The sequence below is a fragment of the Equus asinus genome, chromosome 2 (assembly GCF_041296235.1).
Source record: "Equus asinus isolate D_3611 breed Donkey chromosome 2, EquAss-T2T_v2, whole genome shotgun sequence".
Lineage (NCBI taxonomy): Eukaryota > Metazoa > Chordata > Mammalia > Perissodactyla > Equidae > Equus > Equus asinus.
Window position 1 is genome coordinate 155,609,789 of NC_091791.1, and position 19,947 is coordinate 155,629,735.

The window sequence follows — 19,947 nt, forward strand, 5'->3', positions numbered from 1 at the left end:
ATAGTACAGTAGAAAAAATGAACCAAAGAACATGAACAGTTTACAGAAAAAGAAAAATTCATGGCTTACAAACAAAAGTGGTCTACAGAATTTATAACCAAAGAAATAAAAATGTTTCCTCTACTGGCAATGATGAAAAAGTCTGACATCTACAATGCTGGCGAAGTTGTAGGAAAACAAGGACTCTCATACACAGCTGGGGGGCCCAGAGACAGAAGCACACTTCTGGGAGGGAAGTCTGCGATAGCTGTTGAATTATAAACGAGCAGATCCTTGGCTGACACGGAAAATTAGCCAAAATAATTAAGTTAATAATAAATGTATAACTCTAGAGTAAATTATATTTTAAACTAGTGGCATCCAAGCTTTTTTGGTATGTAAAATAATTTGTAGCATTCACTCCCAAAATGTTCTGTTATACATAAATGATATACATATGCTACTAAACTAAAATCTACATTATAACACATCCCCCAAAAAGAAGTTTAAAAAACTTCAGAAGTTTAAAAAAACCTGAAGTTTATTTAGGTCAATAAATTCTGACCCGAATTTATTGGCAGCAAATTTGGCCTGAACTGACACGAGGCTATTAATAGTCTATTTAGCTGGTCAGTGTGAATTTCATGGTTGTGTCTGATTTTGGATGCTGCCCCTAGTCCCCACTCTGGAGGTGTCAGGTAAAGTATGGAATATACACACAGGAATGTGAACACAAACACTTCTGAATTTGGAAATCCATCAGGCCTCAAGGGTTTTGCATAAACAATTATGCGCCTTTCCCTGAAGACTGGCAAATAGCAGGCAATAATAAATACTTGTTGAATGACTACACTCTGATTCATCCTTAGACCATCAATTATTTGCCTGTGGGGCCAAGGAAAGTGTCAGGCTATGTGACTGCGCACCCCGGACCACAGACAGCTATTTCAAGTCTTCTGCCTGAATTTGTAGTTTTTGTTTAGTCTTCTACCTTGTTATAAAGGTTGCTAGCTGTTAATTCTGGGAGTATCAGTATCCCCACCTGCAGCAGCTCCTTTTTCCTTTCTGTTTTTCTGCAGCCTTAGGACTAGATAATTAAGCATGTATAAAGTAAATAAAGTGGCTCTGCATGAAGTCCTAGGGGCTTTGCACTGAGTCTGGGTGTACACCCTATGACACCCATTTTGGCTGCTTAATGGGCCTACTTCCTGATTCTAAATGTTTGGTAACAGAGAAGTTATCAGATCACCAGAAAGTTATGTTTTTATTTTATTATTCCCAGTCTAAGGGGAATATTTACATTTTCACTATTTCAGGTTAAAAATAACTACTGAAGTTAAGCACTAGAAAAGTAAGCTCCCTGAGGGCAGGAGGTTTAAAGGTCTGTTTTGTCCGGGGCTCTATTCCAGAATAATAAATATCTATCGCAGGAAGCAGCACTTTGGATTCGAGAAGAATGTTTTGCCCTGACAGCTCCAGAAGAGCCTATCTGTTGAGGAAATCCTGGATGTGTCGACGAAGAAGTAGTTGTGAAATGCCAGAATTAAAGACAGAGAAGGAAGGTATTACTTTTTAAAGGGTAATATTCAGAGACATAATAATTCGGTAGATAACTTTTCAAGAAGGGAGGAAAGATTCAGTCTCAGGAGCTTATAATGTGCCTTAACTTACTTCCAGACAAAAAGGAAAATATTTTAAACCAAATGCCTTTTAGGAAGGTCTAGACTCAGCACCCTCTCCATTACAGCTAAGATGGATGTCTTCCATACTCTCTACTAAGTGCCTTGGAGGAAGGTACAGAAGGAAAGTTCCTCTACACTGCAGAACACAGCGAAGATGCTGGGGAGTACGTGGTTTATAGTTTTGAACACACGGGAGGTACAGACTGAAGAGAACTCTGATTGAGGGCATCAGTAAGGTCTGTGCAAGCGCCCAAAGGCGTTGCCAGAACGAAGCTGCCAATGGATTTTTATGAATGCGCTGTTGTATCAAACTCAAGGGCTTTCAGAGAGAAAAAAAAAAAGGTCGAGATTGGAAGGAGGCAGGGATGTTATGGGCGTCACTGGAAATGAGAAGCAGTGCCAGGTAAGAGAAAGGAGCCGACCTGGAGAAAAGGCTGTTAGAGAATTCGGCCCAGGTGGGGGTTCTGCGGCTGCAAGGACAAAAAGTAAGCGTGGGTGGAACTGGGGGGTAGGAAAGGACTGCAGAATCCAAAAGGGGGTCGGCGGCTCGGCTCCGGCAGGGCCGGGCAGGGCCTGGCCGCGGGAGGTAGCACCGAGGGAGGCTGGGCCTCCGCACGCCAGCCCCGACCGGACGAGCCACGTTCATACCAGTCCGCACGCGTCCGGCCGCAGGTCCTGGAAGTCGGCGCCGTAGATGGCCTCCAGGGCCTGCAGCTCGTGATCCTGTCGCTGCGGGTAGCTCTCTGGCGGCTCGTCCCGGCCGCGCCCGGGGGCACCACGACCCCCAGCCATGACAACGCGGTGGCCGAAGCAGGGCGGCCTTGCCCTGGCAGCGGTGGGCCCCCGGCGGGCTCCGAGGCTGGGCTCCGCGCTGGGCGCGGGCCTGTAGGCGGGGCTCCACACCGGGGACGGGTCTGTGAGCGGAGCTCCTCGTCGGGGGCGGGCTCGTGGGCGGAGCTCGCCGTCGGGGGCGGGTCTATGGGCGGAGCTCCTCGTCCGGGGCGGGCTCGTGGGCGGGGCGCCGCGTCTGGAGTCCGCTCTGGTGGCGCGAGGAGCCGGTGCTGAGGCGGGAGGTCGGCGATTGGCTTTGCCCACGTCATGCCAGAGAATCAGAGCAAAGGAATCTGCAGGGAAGTGAGAGATCAAATCAATCAGAAGAGAATTATAACGCCAAATGGTATCGTTTTCACGAAATGTGTCTAACAGAAATGTCTGCTGGAGCTCCTTCACCCTGGCATGGGTAGTGAGAAGAAACTCTTAAGTGCAGACTTAGATGGGTTTTCAAGTCACTGACCGCCTCACCTTGAACCTTCCTACAAGACCTAGGAGTAAAAATCGTGACCACTACTCCTTTTTATCCCGGTTTTGTACCCCCAAACTCATCCCTTAACCAGAGATTCACCATCCCATGGATGTTGTCTGTCTCTACGTTCCTGCCTTTAGGAATCTCCGTGTACCACCTTGCAATTTCAACTGAAAAATGTCCTTCCAATCAGGCATCTTTATGAACTACAGTCCCATGAAGAGAATTATGTTCCATGCCTAGGTTACTTAATGTGAATTTAGGGAGTCTTTCTGTTACATCCTGCCTCCAATCATTTTTTTCAAGTTTGTAAAATAGCCTATATACCCAGACATTGTCATTGCACTTCATCTTCACTTGTCTACTAATGCTGCATGTAGATTTAGAATAATCATATTACCTCAAGGTAGGTTTAAGTAACATTTCCTCTGTATACCTTGCTTACCCCTATAGGGTTTGCTAAATAATAATAATTTAGGTATCTTGTTTTCATCCATCTGCTCAGTTCTGGTCAGGTAACACAAATACAGTAGTTTGACCCAAGGCCTCTTGACACCTTCTTTTCTCCACTAGGGACCTGTTCTTTTTCCAGTGATCCCTGTCTAGGTAAATGGCACCATTTTACCCCCATTGGCCCAAGCCACCTAAGTGTGATCCTGACTCCCTTTCTCTCAACTCTCACATTCAGATAGTGACCATTTCTTCAATCTATCCACTTCACTCTATCCCACTGCCACTTGGTTCAGACCACTATCATCTCTTCCCTGGATGACTCAACCACTGGAAAACCAGTCACTGTCTTCATTTTTGCCCCACTTTAAGTCATTCTTCCTATTTCAGCCAGAGTAATGCTTCTAAATCACAAATATGATCATATCACTCCAATATGTAAAATTCTTCAATTTCTTCACTAGTCTTTTTTTATTAAAAACTTTAATCATGGAAATTTTCAAACATACATAAAAGTAGAGGAAATATTATAATAAACCCTCAACACCCAGCTTCAACAATTATAGCTATCTTGCTAGTCTTATTTCATTCCCCATCCCCCCACCTCCCTAGGTGTGAATCTCAAAGAAAATCTCAAATATTGCATCATTTTTTTCTATAACTACTTAAGTATGTATCTCTAACTGGTAAAGCCTTTTTGCAAACATTCTTACAGCTTAAAAATGTAACAATTGCTTAACATCATTTAATACTAATCTATGTTCAAAATTCCCCATTTGTCTAAAATTAGAATCTGTACTGAAAGCTGGACCTATAAAGGACATAATCAAAACAATCAATAAAATTTGAAGGGGGGGGCCTGTGGATTAGATGGCAGGATTATATCAGTGTTAATTTCCTGACTTTAATCATTGTACTGTGGTCATATAGAAAACTGTCCTTGTTATTAGGAAATTTCCACTGCAGCCTTAAAGGGTAATATGTATTATATATATGCAATTAGCTCCCAAAAGATTCAGAAAATAGACAGAGATGAAGATACGTCAAATGCAGAATGTCAACCATTGGAGAATTTAGGTGAAGGATGTATGAGAGTTCTTTGGATGATTCTTGCAACTTTTATGTAAGTAATTGCCATTCATATACAGTCATGCACTGAATAACGATATTCTGGTCAACAATGGACCACATATACGATGGTGGTCCCTTAAGGTTAGTACCATATAGCCTAGGTGTGTAGTAGGCTATATATACCACCTAGGGTTGTGTAAGTACACTCTTTGATGTTCGCACAATGATAAAATTGCCCCACGATGCATCTCTCGGCACGTATCCCTGTCATTAAGTGACGCATGACTATATCTTTTGACTGTTCAAATATTTTGCCCATTTATAAAAATTGAGGTTTTTGTTTTCGTATTATTGAGTTTTGAGAATTCTTTATATATTCTGGAAGTAAGTTCCTTATCAAATGTGTGATTTGCAATGATTTTCTACCAGGCTGTGGCTTGCCTTTTCATTCTCTTAACAGTATTTTACAAAGAGCGTAGTTCCTACTTTTGAAGTTCAATTTATCAATGTTTTCTTTTATGAATTATGTTTTGTTGTTATATCCAAGAAATTTTTGCCTAATGCAAGGTCCCAAAGATTTTTCCCAATGTTTTCTTCTAGAAGTTTTTTTTTTTTTTTGAGGAAGATTAGCCCTGAACTAACTGCTGCCAATCCTCCTTGTCTTGCCAAGGAAGACTGGCCCTGAGCTAACATCCATGCCCATCTTCCTCTACTTTACATATGGGACACCCACCACAGCATGGCCTGCCAAGAAGTGCCGTGTCCGCACCCAGGATCTGAACGGGCAAACCCTGGGCCGCCGAAGCAGAACGTGCGAACTTAACTGCTGCGCCACTAGGCCAGCCCCTCTTCTAGAAATTTTGTGGTTTTAGATTTCACATTTAGGTCTATCATGCAGTTTTAGTTAAAAAGTTAACCATATTACACAGCTATTCCACTCTTATTTACCCAAGAGAAATGAGAGCATATGTCCATACAGAGACTTGTATATGAATCTTCATACCACATTAATCCCAAAACTGGAAACAATCCAAATGCTCATCAATAAGTAATGGACAAATTGAGGTAAAAGCAAATTGAGAGGGCCTGGCTCTCTGGCACAGCAGTTAAGTGCACGCATTCTGCTTCGACAGCCCGGGGTTCGCCAGTTTGGATCCCGGGTGCGGACATGGCACTGCTTGGCAAGCCATGCTGTGGCAGGTGTCCCACATATAAAAAAGTAGAGGAAGATGGGCATGGATGTTAGCTCAGGGCCAGTCTTCCTCAGCAAAAAGAGGAGGTTTGGCAGCAGATGTTAGCTCAGGGCTAATCTTCCTCAAAAACAAAAACAAAAACAAAGTGAGATATATCAATACAATGGGATACTATTTAGCAATAAAAAGAAATACACTATCTATATTGTAATAACAAGGATGAATCTCAAAATAATTATGCTGAGTGAAAGAAGCCAGACCAAAGAGTGCATACTGTATGGTTCTATTTATATAAATTTTAAAAAATACAAACAGTAATGGAAGATAAGTGATTGCCTAGGGAGGCGGGGGGGGGGGGGGGGGCGGGCAGGGATGAGCCAGAGGGAGAGATTCCAGAAGGACAAGAAGAAACTCTTGTGGATGATAGATATGTTCATTATCTTGATTGTGGTGATGGTTTTACAGGTGTATGCATATCAAAATGTATCAAACTGCACAGTTTGAATATATGCAATTTATTGTATGTCAATGCTACCTTAATAAGCTGTTAAAACGTTGTCGTTTTGTTTTGTTTTACAGTGGTTTGTTTGAATCAGGATCCAAACAAGGTCCACAAAATGTATTTAGTTGCCCCACGTGAAATAAAGGGTTAACTCAGTAGGCTTGGGATGTGCAAACTCTGTGCTTTCCAAAGAAAAGACTGGCCCTTAACTGGCTCCTGGGAGATAACCTCTAAGCCCTTGGAGCATCCAGCCTGATAAGAGCGTCATTGTATAAGTGGGGTTCACAAACAACTTGTCAGAATACTCCAGGATTTCCTTATTCTGCAAGCCCTCCCTAAACTCTTCGATAAGTTCTCAAAGGAAAAGTACTTCCGTCATGCATTCCCTGCTCCCCAAAGTATATCTCCTGGTCTTGCTGCTTACCCCTAACTTCTCAAGGAAAAACTCCCAGATTGGTTGTTGTACTCCAAATATTAAAGCCACAATCCCCCACCCCTTCATTCCTGAAGGATATTTTCACTAGATATAGAATTCTGGGTCAATAGTTCTTTTCTTTCAGCACTTGGAAAACGTTGTGCCACTTCTTTCTGGCCTATGAGGTTTCAATCAAAAATCTGCTGCCATTCACATTGTTTTTCCCCTGTAGGTAATGTGGCATCTCTTTTTGGCTACTTTCAAGATTTTTCTCTTTGTCTTGGTGTCCAGAAGTTTGACTATGATGTGTCTTGGTGTGGATTTCTTTGGGTTTATCCTCTTTAGGAATCACTCGACCTCTTGAATCTCGAGGCTTATGATTTTTGCCAAATACGTAATTTTTCAGACATCACTTCTTTAAATACTTTTTCTGCCCTGCTCTTTCCCCTCTCTTTCTAGGAGGTAAAGGCACTAACTTGTTGTTGAAGGTTTCTGTGGCCTGGCAGCCAGAAGTAGGGGAGGTAATGTGACTTCTGCTGCTCAAGAAAGTATAAAATAAAAATTACTTAGTGACTTTTGCATCACTTTGTGGGTGTTTGTATGCATTTACACATTTATATACCCAAATGAACCTTGTCCTTTAAATTCTGGAATAAGTTAAGCATATACTTTTATTCCAATGCTGTGCCATTACTTCCAGGTCAGACTATGAGTCATAATATCTTATAGTCATATCTCATCTTTTTTTTTTTTTTGAGGAAGATTAGTCCTGAGCTAACATCTGCTGCCAATCCTCCTCTTTTTTGCTGAGGAAGACTGGCCCTGAGCTAACATCCGTGCCCATCGTCCTCTACTGTCTATGTGGGATGCCTACCACAGCATGGCTTGCCGAGTGGTGCCATGCCCCCACCGGGGATCCGAACTGGCGAACCCCAGGCCACTGAAGTGGAACGTGCTCACTTAAATGCTGTGCCACCGGGCCGACACCATCATATCTCATCTTTTAGCAAAGAAGATATTGTTTGATCACTTAGTTCACTAGAATTGGTCCTAGATAACTTTTGGCTCTTTCAAAAAAAAAATAAAATTTATTCTTAAAGGACATATTTGTTATAACCAGGGATCCAGGAAACAACGTGCCAGCGTCTAAAGTTAACCGTAAAAGAGGAGTCCCAAAAAGGTGTTGAGAAAGCATGATATTCTTCAACAGCTCAACAGCTTCCTGCGGTGACTCCTTTAAAGGTGACAATACCATGGATATTTTAGTTTTGGCATATTCACTCTTTAAAAAACTGGTCAGGTTGCTTTATGATCACTATGTACGTATGTGCATGTGTGTGTGTCTGTGTGTGTGAGAATTTTGAGGCTATCTAGGGGAGGGGAGCATTCAACCTTCCACCTCCCAGGTATTCTTGATGAATTTAATAGCAATCTATTGGTGTGAGAACAATTACAAATCGGGAAACTGCATTAGTAGATATATTCATAGATTCATATTGGTAGGGAACAATTTCCCAGTCCACATATTGAGATAATTTGGAATACATGAAGGACTGTATTAATATCTTTTAACAGATAATTGCTTTGATGGTAATTTAACATACTGAAAACTGAGAACCATAACATAAACATATTTAGCCCAATAATGTAAAGGCTAAATTCTGGACTTCTAAATCTTCAAGCAAAATTTCCCAAAAGCTACTCTGTCCTTTGCTAATGGCAAATTAAGTGGTTCTTCCATTTTTTGAAATACAAGGCTTATTAGGAAGTATTTTATTTAAACCTACAAAGAGAGAATTCTTCAAAATGTTGAAAGGTGATGCTTTTTTCCACCTTTGACACTTGTTTTCTTTATGTGTCAATAAACAGGAATCGATCTTATTTAGTTACCTTTTATTGATTTCTTGCAATGTGCCAGATAGTGTTAGAGGTTTTCATTAATTTGATATTTTATTGTCCTTAAAACAGCCCTACAAAATAGGCATTTTTTATCCTTATTTGGTAGAGCAGGAAAGTGAACTTAGAGAAGTCATGTAACTGTGCAGTTTCACAAATGGAAATGGCGGAGCAGGCCTTCAAACCTAGGTCCAATTGAACCAACACTCATGCTCTCCCTCTTGCCCCCATTATACTACACTCATTTATCTTGAGGCAGTTGGTAGGTTTGCCTATGTAAAGAGACAATCTGGGTTTCCAGGAAAAAAGAAATGGGTTATCACCTATGCTAAGCTTAAGTACTCTCCAAAAAAGCTGTTTAAATGACATAAATTTATTAGGGACTATTATGCATTTGGACTTGAAAAAAACCAATAGTTCGATTCAAAGATACCCAGAGGCTCTATTATCAGCTACCACTTATATTTTACAAGGACCTTATTGCCACTACCAATATATACAGATTGGTATATACCAATATACATGGAGATTTTTTAGTGTCCTCACTCAACACCTTCCTTTCCCCAGAAATAAAGCCTGCGCTCTCTTAAATATGCAGGCCCCAGTTTTCATAACTTCATCTGCCAGGGTTGGGTTATAACAAGCTGGGTTATGCTGTGATAATGAGCAGCTCCAAAAATCTTGGTTGTTTAGTACAATAAAGGTTTACTTCTTGCTCATACACAGTTTGCTGTGGGTCTGGGTGGCTCTCCGGGGCATCTGCACTCCCCACTGTGCCCCCCCGCCCCCCCGCCAATATGGTAACTCAGAAACAGGCTGCTTCAATATTTCAGCTCTTCCAGTTCAACACAAGGCCCTTCCCACAGTCGCAATGGCAGGCAGCAGAGAGACTTGAGAATCACAAACAGCTTTTCACTGCCTCAGCCCAGGAGTGATTCCTCACTTCTGCTCACGTATCATTAGTCATAATAGTCACATGACCCTACCCACTTGCAAGGGCAGCTGAGAAAAACAGTCTTCTATGTGCCTGGGAGAGGAGGAGAACGAGATATTGCTGAACACTAGTGATGTCTATGTAATAATCTGCATTATCTATATCTCTTATACAGGCACAGAAATAGCCATTTGGAAACAGAACCACTTATTCCAGATGGGTAGCCAGGGGCCATAAGGACCCCTCTTTTCTCAGCAGGCTGCTGCTTGAGCCTACCAACTCAAAATATTCCCATTTCTCCAGCTTTTCTGTCCTCTCCATCTTTAGTGAGAGGCATGCAGGGGCATGTGAGGGTGTGGCATGGGGACAGGAGGGAGGAGGAGACCTTCAATGAAGAAAGGAAAGAAGAAAGGGAAAATAAAACCTATAGGCTCCTCCTCACTTCCCTCCACCACCTGGGTCTTTGCAATATCCTAAGTCCTATTCCATCTCTTCTTCTCCCTACCCAAGCCCTTTCCTGCTCTTTAATAAATGCCCAAGAAAGTTGGAATCTGCAAATTCTCTTAAAAATAAATTGCATTCCATAAGATTCTATAGGTATGGAAAGACTGGTTATTAGCAACTATATGCAAATTTCGCCTATCACTACACCATAGGAATATAAGGGGAAAAAAAGAGAAGGAAATAGGCCTTTAAAAATTACCTATTGCCTTTTTACTCTTGTCAGACCTTCAGCTGATTGGTTAAGACCCATCCACATTATAGAGGGCAGTCTACAGATTCAAATATTAATCTCACCCAGAAATACCCTTATAGACACACCTAGAATAATATTTGGCGAAATATCTGGGCAACCTGTGACCCAGTCAAATTGACACAAAATTAACCACCACCAGGGCCAGCCCCGTGGCACAGAGGTTAAGTTCGCATGTTCCGCTTTGGTGGCCCAGGGTTCACCGGTTCAGATCCTGGGTGCAGACACGGTACCACTTGGCAAGCCATGCTGTGGTAGGCGTCCCACACATAAAGTAGAGGAAGATGGGTATGGATGTTAGCTCAGGGCCAGTCTTCCTCAGCAAAAAGAGGAGGATTGGCAGCAGCTAGCTCAGGGCTCATCTTCCTCAAAAAAAAAAAAAAAAAAATTAACCCTCACCTATTTTCCCAGGGTTATGAGAAGGAAAATCCCTAAGCGAATCCCAGTAGGTATGATTGAGGAATAGGTGATTGGAGAAAGCCGTGAAAATCTGTTCTGTTCCACACTACTGTATGCCTGCCTTCCCAGCACGAGGGCATTAACATTTGTTAAATGAGGAACTACTGGCACAAGGAGGAGTGTAACTTTTAAATGCTGTATAGACTGAAGGAGGTAAACCTAGAGACTGAGTAGGACCTCCCTGGGAGTCCTCATTCCCCAGAGCCTCTCACTCCCTCTTTCTGCCCCCACTCTGCTTGAGAACCTTATCATCCTGTTTACTATTTCTATAGGGAAATGGCCCTGAGTGCTAAACAACTCCCATAAATCTTTGGGAACACAAGGCGTTTTTTAGTTGGGAGAATGCTTTCTTATACTACGCATTATGGGAGAGGAATGTTACTTGGAACAGCATTATCTAAGAGCTAGAGGTTGCTTACTTTTTACTCCATGTCCCATTATCTGCTTTTAGTGTAGCTCCAGAAAGTTTTAAATAAAAATTGGCTAGCATGTCGACGTCTAGCCTGGTGGTCCTAATCACCTGCCTTCAGCTATGGCTGTGTACCTGATTGGTGTCAGGTGTTAATGTTGGCCAGCTCATGTCCACCTAACATCTGTACATGCTAAGTAATTGAAGTGGACTTTGATTAATTTATGTGGGTTTTTTTTTTTTTTACCACCTCAGGTTCAATTCCAGAAAAAAATATACTTCAAATGAGACCTTTTGAGGGTTTTTTTTGACAAAAGGACAATAGGTGTTATGGCAGATTGTATTTTCCTTAGATGATTGCAACAATATCTTTCATTCCACATGCTCTTTTTACAATATGACTGACACTGTCATTGAGTGATGTGGTCTATGTCCTCTCTCCTTAAATGTGGTGTTTTTTTGACTGCTTCGGCAAATAGAGTACAGTGGAAGTGATGCCATGTGACTTCTGAGATTAGGTCATAAAAGTCAACGCAGCTTCTGCCTTGTCCTCTTCGCACTCTCTCTTGGAATGATCTCTTTCGGAACATAGCTGTTAGGGCAGCAAGGAAGCCAAGCAGCCACTTGGAGAGGCCACATATGTACAGGTATTCCAGCCGACAGCTGAGGTCCTCAGAACAGCCAGCATTAACTGCCAGACAGGTAAGAGAGCAAGCCTTCAGATTCCAGATCCTGGTCTCGACTTCCAGCTGTCCCAGCTGATTTCACATGGTGCAAAGACAAGCTGTCCCACTGAGCCTTGCACAAATTGCATATTTGTGAGCAAAATAAACAACTGCTATTGTTTGGGCCATTAAGTTTGCGGTGACCACACAAGTATAAATAACACTACTAGAGACACAACATATATTTAAATCATGTCCAATTTCTTATGTCAATCTTAAATTCTCCTATAATTCATATAGCACACGGCCCTAAGAACCATGTCACTCTATACCTGTCCTTGGTCTTCTATTTTCATAAAGCGATCTCCCCACAAGTCTGAGAATTATGGTGATCTTAGCTGATCAGGTTATTTCTTGATTCAAATAACCCTATACCCTAACATGAATCTAGGGGCTGTAGAGAATTTACTGGTATTTTTTCAGAATAAAAAAAGGAGAGAGGTTTCTTGATTAAACACTCTTCACATCTGCGAAATTGACTCTTTCCTACAGCTTTAGCTCAATCCTTCTTAGCAGTTTTGAGTAAGGGGTGGCAGGTGAAGATGAATAAAGGGATATTTTTCTGTTACTAAACAACTCTTTTATGCAAATTCTTCCCCAACCCTTCCTAAAGGAGTGTGCTGGATGTTGGTGAATTCTTACTATACTTTTTGTTTCATAATGATTATAGTGTAAGGGGTTTCATCTCGAAAAATGGACTCCCATAACAAATTTTAACTACTAGAAATGACTTTAAAAAAAATACAATTAATCAGTAATTTTCTTTTTTTAGACTCCAAAATGTTTAAAGTAACTCCTTATATGGAAGATTATTACGTGCAAGTATTGTGAGAAGTTAAAGATGTACAAAACATGGACTTTTGCTCTTTCAAGACGAGTAAGTAGCAAGGGTTACCAGTGAAAGCGAAGGAGTCATATTGTAGAAGGATCGGCCTTGAGACAACCAAGAATTAACTATTTCAATCAATTCTTAAGAATCTTGGGACCTAGTCCCATCCGTTAATATGTCAAAGCACTCCACCATGTCCTTCACTTACTAAAAACAATCCAGCTTCCAAAAAAGTCAAAACAGACAGATCTTTAGTTGTCTTTTCCTGTCTCATCTCATTTCTCCTTTTCTCCTTTCCCCAGATCTTTTCTCGGGGCGCCCCGCACGTTCCTTTCCCCAGGCGGCTTCTCCCCCTTCACCGTTTCTTCTCCTTCACTGGGTTGTCCCAGCATCCCAACCTCTTGCAACAGCCCGCAGGAAACTGCTCCCTCCCCAATTCTTCAATCTCAGAATCCACCAGACCTGGGTTATACTGTGTACCTTCTAGAAATGAGACTCAATAAAGAGGCGCAGGAAACCGTGCACTGGATTCCTAAATTTCATCTTTCTTAAAGTGCTTCATCTACACCCAAAGGCTAACTGAGGCGCCGGGAGACTGGGCTCCCTGCCCAGGTGACAGCGACGCGTAATCATAACCCTCAGACAGCCCTTGTTGACGAGACAGCCGCAGCAACGACACTAGTAAACGAAGAGGAGCCGCGGCCGTGCCCACGCCAGCCAGACAAGGACCCAGCGCGCCTCCCACGCTCTCCGCCGCGGCAGTCACGCTCCGGAGGGCCAAGATGGCGCCCTCCCGCGGCCGCCCCGGCGCGGGGGTGGGGGGCGGGGCCTCCGCGTCACGTGACCGCCCCCTCGGGCCGCGCGCACCCTGCTAGCTCAGGCGCGCGCCGGGAGTCCGGCAGCCGCGCAGTTAGTGCCGGTACCCCTCCGGGAACGTTGTTTCTGTTCGCGCACAGCCGCGAAGGTCTTTCCCAGCCGCCGAAGGGCGGAGCGGGGCCAGGAAAGGGGGCTCTGGGCCGTGCAGAGGCAGAGGGGCTGCGGAACGGGGACCCTGCAGCCTGCGCCAAAGCAGGAGTTTGGGTGTCCCCGGCGAGGGGCTGGACAGGAGGAGACGGCGCAGGCGTCCTGGGGACGGCCAGGCGCAGAGGGCGAAGCTGTCGGGGAGGTCCAGAGCATTCCGCCCAGGGCATGGGCGCCGTCGGGAACTTTGGGGTCCCCTCGGGGCTCCGACCACTTGGCTTGGGCATTTCACGAGTTTCCCATCGCCATCCAGCCTCGAAGCCAACAGGATTGAAAACAGGCTTCAGCCAAATGTTTTCTTTCCTCTAAGGAGAGGGGCCGAGCCCGTCAGCCGGAGGGACTCGGGAGGGATGCCCCGACCCTCGGGGGGTGGAAGGAGCAGAAGTTGAAGGGGGCAGCGGGAGCGCAGAGCGCCCTCCTTGACCATCAGATGCCTCCTTCTGTATTTCCATCTCTGCCGAGTGGGCTTGTCCTCGCTGAGTACCCAGGAGGAGGGACGGACGACGCTCGGCGGGCTCTGATCGTTGCCGCCTTCATGTGGCTGCTGACAGGCACCCAGGAGGGAACGGGAATGGGGCGCAGCCTCGCCCTCCTCCCTCCCTGCCTCCCAGGAGCCGGGGCTGGCTGGGTGGAGACGTGAGGGGACCCGCGGCTGCCCCGGGTTCTCCAGGACTCCATCAGGCACCTGCACGTCCCTCCGCGCGCGGGGCAGGAGAGACTCGGCGTGGGGGTCCGAGGCTAGCGGACGGGCCGGTGACCAGCGGAGCCGGAGCCCCAGCCTCGCCATGGGGCATAACGGTAGCTGGATCTCGCGCAACGCCAGCGAGCCGCGCAACGCGTCGGGCGCCGAGGCGGCGGGCGCCAACCGCAGCGCGCTCGGGGAGTTCGGCGAGGCGCAGCTGTACCGCCAGTTCACCACCACCGTGCAGGTCGTCATCTTCATCGGCTCGCTGCTCGGTAAGCCGCCCGCGGGGCCGCCTCCCGGGTGGGCTTCCCCGAGGGCACAGGCTCAGAGAGCCAGGATCGCGGGCCCCCGGAGCCGCCGTGGGTTTCGGGATGCCTGGCAAAGTGCAATAGTTGAAGGAGGTTTCAGAATGCCGGGTAACTGCAGGGAAGTTAAGGCAGAGACAGTCGACTCCAGCCCCCAAGCTGGAAGCAGAAGAGTTCCGGTAGGTCTTTGTCCCGGCCGAGGACGGTGCCTGGTCCAGGCGGAGGACAGCCTCCCCAGGCAGCCCTTGCGGAACACTTCGGGATGGGCACAGGGCTGTGCTCATCGTTCCCTACCTCTCGGATGCCAGGGCGGAGCGCTGGCCCGAGCTCTTGTTTACAAATAACGAGTAACAAAGCTTCTGTTTTGTTGCTGAGGACTGATGTGTTTTGCACTCCCATCTATTCTCTCTGCTTAAAATTATTTTGAAAGAGCCTTATTTTGCACGTGTTCTATGGCTTGCTTCTTCGGAACACCGACCTGCTGGTAAACAACTCTGTGTTGCCTTCTCATATTTTTAAAACCCCTGAGCAGAACAAATCCCAGTCCACTTCTCTACCTATGTTTTGTTTGAAGTACATAATAAAGACAGGATAAAAACGACAAGACACCACACTCAACAGATTTAGGTATACTTGTTCCGGGAAGAAAAGACCAACGAACTGAAATGAGTGGTTGGTAGGAACGTTTGTCCACTAGCCTGAGAATTACCGGTACTTCTGGTAGTTACTCTTTAAATGATAAATGATAATATCCATTTCGGTTGAAGTTTGTTGAACATGTTGCATATTACTTGTAAATATGTGATGACCCTTCAAATGTAAATTTTCTCTTGTGGTATTTATAAGGATGTAAAAAGATTGTGATTGTGTGTATTATGGCCAAGAGCAATCTTAAAAGTTTCAAAGTAGGAATAGATTACTTTTTTGTAGACACCTGTGAATTTCCATGGAAACCCAGATAACTGACATCAGAAGGACTATGGAAGAATTTTAAGTGTTTGGAATTTCCCTTTATAATTTCTCTAATTGTCATCATCCTGTTCCACTCTATCATAATATTTATCTTCCCTTTTTTTTTTTTTAAGACTTTATTTTTTCTTTTTCTCCCCGAAGCCTCCCGGTACATAGTTGTGTATTTTAGTTGTGGGTCCTTCTGGTTGTGGCATGTGGGATGCCACCTCAGCATGGCCTGACGAGTGGTGCCATGTCCGCGCCCAGGATCCGAACCAGCGAAACCCTGGGCCGCCAAAGCGGAGGGCATGAACTTAACCACTCAGCCATGGGGATGGCCCCGAACTTCCCTTTTTTTTTCATGAGGGCATTTTCAGGAGTAGACATTAATGGGGCTATGTCTAGGGGGGTGTGTGTGTGTTAAGATGTGTTTTTATGAGTGGAGTGTTAAATACACATTAACAAAGCAAAAGCTTATGTTTTAAATATTTTCAATATTTATTTAACAAACAGCAAACACTGAACACCTACTAGGTACCACGCACAATGAATTGTAGATGATTGGGAGTTAAAATCCAGTCTTGACACATTGACTTAAAGTGTAGATCACTGGGGAGGCAGTGGAAGTGGCTGCATTTTTATTTCTGCAGGGTTTTATACACACACATCTATATATTTGTTTAGTTTTCCCCATTGGTAACTTTAACCCTGAAGAAAGATGGTGTTGGGAGAAATTTTCCCATAGTTTGACTCTAAAAATTTGAGTATTATTGAAATGAAGACAGAGCATGTATGTAAAGGCCATAGCAAATAGTGCACGTTTAATGAATGTTAGTTTTGCTTCCTATGTACCTTTCATTCTTGTAACTTGCATTGGATTTAGGAATTCCCAGATGATTCTGCCCTTATTCAGCTGTCTCCACACAGCATTTTAATTGACATGCAAAAACTGCTTTTGTGGGTATCTCCAAAGAGAAGACTGATTTTTCCCTTGATCTTTGATTATGCCTGACTTGACCTAGGAAGACATATTTTCCCCCTTCCACATTCCTTGGGCCCTCCTCAGAGAGAAGTCCATTTGCTCCCTTTTATTTTCAGAAGAAATGTAAATATGGTTAAATTTCTAGAACTCAAAAGTCGGAGAACTTGTGCAAAAGTGAAAGGCATTTCTGGTTTCCTTAAAAGTTTAGCCCTGTATATTTGTTACTGACTGGTATTCTTGATTCATTGTTCTCTGAGAATTTGACCCATGTAAATATATCTATGTAATTGAATCCTCCTGGTAATACCAGTTGAGGCTCAGAGCTTAAGTTCCAAAGCCATGTGCAGTCAAGTAAACTTGGGAAGCATAATTTCATGAAGCCCAAAAATAGAGAAAAAAATCACAGATTAGCAATAAAAGAAAAGGATTTATCGTGGAAAAATCTGTAAGGCTGAAAAGTAAAATGGAAGACGGAATACTATCTAGAATAGCATGTGAACACTGATTTAATCTACTTGTTTCCACTGTCACCACACATAGACGAATGAATTTTTCTTTTATTTTTTTCCCTTTAAACAAATTCAAATATACTTCCCGTATTCTCTAAATAGAATTTTTTCATTAGAATTTTCAGAGGCCCACTATTAAGTGAAAATAATTCTTTTGTACAATTAATGTCTTGCAGCTCTTTTTGAAAATTTAGTGCCCTCTATTAGGAAAAATCTCCAACAACTTGGAATAACTGTAATATTTTAACCACAGGGAGCGTTAATTGCTGTGTTCAAAATGAACTCAAGAATTGTGTGTAATATTATTCAAATAATGCCTTTTGAGAGTTTGTATAAACGAGTGTTTCTCAGCCTTTTTTATGCAACATCTTGGGATAGCTTCAGATATGCTGTAGATCTTGACAGAGAGTCAAACAGTTTAGATTCTCCTTCGGTAAGTCTACGGCACACACAGCTTGGTAGTGAATAGTGTGAAATTAAAGACTCAGAAAGATTTGGAATCACCATTTCCAATAAATGCTTTGGCTCTAACCCCTCAGAGTTGATCTCCCTCTCTTTTCCCCACTCTCTTTGGATTCACAATCCAAGGGTCTGGAGAGCTGGGCTCCTTTCTGGTGCTTTCATTTGAAAAAGGTCAGTGGTTGTGACCTAGCCTCTTACCTCTAAGCTCCTCCTGCACAAATTGCCTGTCATCTGTGCTTATCATCATTGGAGGCATTTAGAAGATTTTTATAGATGAATTTGCTCTGATTTAAAGAAAATTAGCGCTGTAGACAATAGCCAATAAGTAAGTATCCTACCCAGAAATTTATTTTAAAATAGAGAAATCAGTCTGCCTTCTTCTTGCCAAACCAACATATGTATGATTCTTATTTTTAAGCTATATCCCCTTTTCTTCCCAATTGACTATAGTGAAGCAGCATGAAACTGATGACCCCAAGTAAAAGTCCAACTTGGCTGTGGTCTGATTCCTTGAGGTGGTTATTGAAGTATTCATTTCATTGGAAAAGTGGGGAACTGACTTGTTGAATCAATTTGACAGATGATATGGATAAACATCGTTTTTGTCCATGATTGTTTACAGTCTTTCAACAAAATCATCTTGGGCACCAGCAGTGTTCATGGTAATTGTTTGACAGAGAAATATACTTGTGTTTTTGATACTTGTTGACATGAGCCAGTTAATAGCTGGAGAATTCTTGGAATTCCTTGGTTGAATGTTTGATAGAAACAGTGTTAATACTAGTTTGTGCTTATAATTCGTAATTACACAAGATGATCTTTAGTTAACCATAAGTATAGCCAATTACAGTGTAATATCAACAGCCTTATTCTACCTGCTTTTTCTGTTTTTGGTATGCCTAGAAATCTAGTAGAGCACATCAAGAATAAGGTGTCCTGGATTGACCTAAGGAGTTTGCTGTGGCGAGCTCAGTAGTTACCAGCCTGGCTACTGAACTCCTAATGTATTGACTCAGATGGCTTCACGTTGCCTTTAATTTCCTTATGATGTGTGCATTTCCACTCATTCTTTTATAATGTAGTAAGTTAGGCACAGACAATCAATCTGACCTGTATTTGAATGAAACAGCTTTTGGTAACCCTGTGCTTTTCCTTTCTAGGTCTTCAGTGTATCCTTCCACTTTCCAGTTCTTCCTGGAAATTAAATTCTACTGCGAAAACTTAAAATAACAGCTTTACTGAGATAAAATTCATGTACTATACAATTCACCCAATTATAGTATACAATTCAATGTTTTTTAGTATATTCACAGAATTATGCAGCTATCACCACTGTCGGATTCCAGAACCTTTTTATCACTCCAAAAAGAAACCACATACTCATTGTATTTGCTTCCCATTTCCCCTCAATAGCCTGAGCCCTAGGCGATCACTAACCTACTTTCTGTCTCAATGGATTTTCCTGTTCTGGACATTTCATATGTATGGAGTCATACAATATGTGGTTCTTTGTAATTGGCTTCTTTTACTCAGTATAATGTTTTCAAGGTTCAGCTATATTGTAGCGTATTCTATGGCTGAATAATATTCCATTGTTTGGATATACCATCTTTTCTTTATCCATTCATCAGTTGGTTGACATTAGGGTTGTTTCCACTCTTTGGCTGTTATGAAAAATGTTGATTTGAACATTTGTGTAGTTTTGTGCGGGCATAATGTTTTCAGTTCTCTTGGGTATACAGCAAGAGTGTAATTTCTGGGTCATATGTTAACTAAATTTCTTCTTTTTGGGAACTGCCAGACTGCTTTCCCAAGTGGCTGCATCATTTTACGTTACCACTAGCAGTGTGTGAGGGTTCTAATTTCTCCACATCCTCACCAACTTCTGTTATTATTTGTCTTTTTGATTATAGCCATCCTAGTGGATGTTAAGTGGTATGTCATTGTGGTTTTGATTTGCATTTTCCTAATGACTAATGATGTTAAGCATCTTTTCATGCCCTTATTGGCCATTTGCATATCTTCTTTGGGGAAATGTCTGTTCAGATCTTTTACCCATTTTTAAATTAGGTTGTCTTTTTGTCATTGGCTTGTAAGAGTTCCTTCTGTGTTCCAGTTACTAGACCGTTATTGATATATGATTTGCAAATATTTTCTCTCATTCTGTAGGTTATCTTTTTATTTTCTTCTTGGTGTCCTTTGAAGCACAAAAGTTTTAAATTTTGGTGAAGTCCAATTTATCTGAAATTTTTTGTTGTTTCTTGCATTTTTTATGTCATTTCTAGGAAACCATTGCCTAATCCAAGTCGTGAAGATTTACTCTTATGTTTTCTTCTAAGAGATTTATAGTTTTAGCTCTTAATTTTAGGTCTTTGATCCATGTGTGTTAATTTTAGGTCTTTGATCCATGTGTGTTAATCCATGTGTGTACA

At 42.9% G+C, this 19,947-nt stretch overlaps 2 protein-coding genes across 3 annotated transcripts in view; one reads left to right on the forward strand and one right to left on the reverse strand.

Annotated features, from left to right (window-relative positions):
• Positions 1 to 2,625, reverse strand: part of EIF2AK4 (eukaryotic translation initiation factor 2 alpha kinase 4) — a 97,263-nt gene extending 94,638 nt beyond the window's left edge. For both annotated transcript variants that reach the window (XR_011500874.1, XM_014847337.3), the window contains exon 1: positions 2,310 to 2,625. Coding sequence is in view for 1 of the 2 variants with exons in the window: in XM_014847337.3 (XP_014702823.3) it covers positions 2,310 to 2,453 (144 nt within the window). In the remaining variant the exon portion in view is untranslated. The remainder of the gene's footprint in view (positions 1 to 2,309) is intronic.
• Positions 2,626 to 13,471: 10,846 nt separating this feature from the next.
• Positions 13,472 to 19,947, forward strand: part of GPR176 (G protein-coupled receptor 176) — a 102,786-nt gene continuing 96,310 nt past the window's right edge. Inside the window, exon 1 of the mRNA XM_014847336.3 lies at positions 13,472 to 14,578. Coding sequence (XP_014702822.1) covers positions 14,407 to 14,578 — 172 coding nt within the window. The 5' untranslated portion in view covers positions 13,472 to 14,406. The remainder of the gene's footprint in view (positions 14,579 to 19,947) is intronic.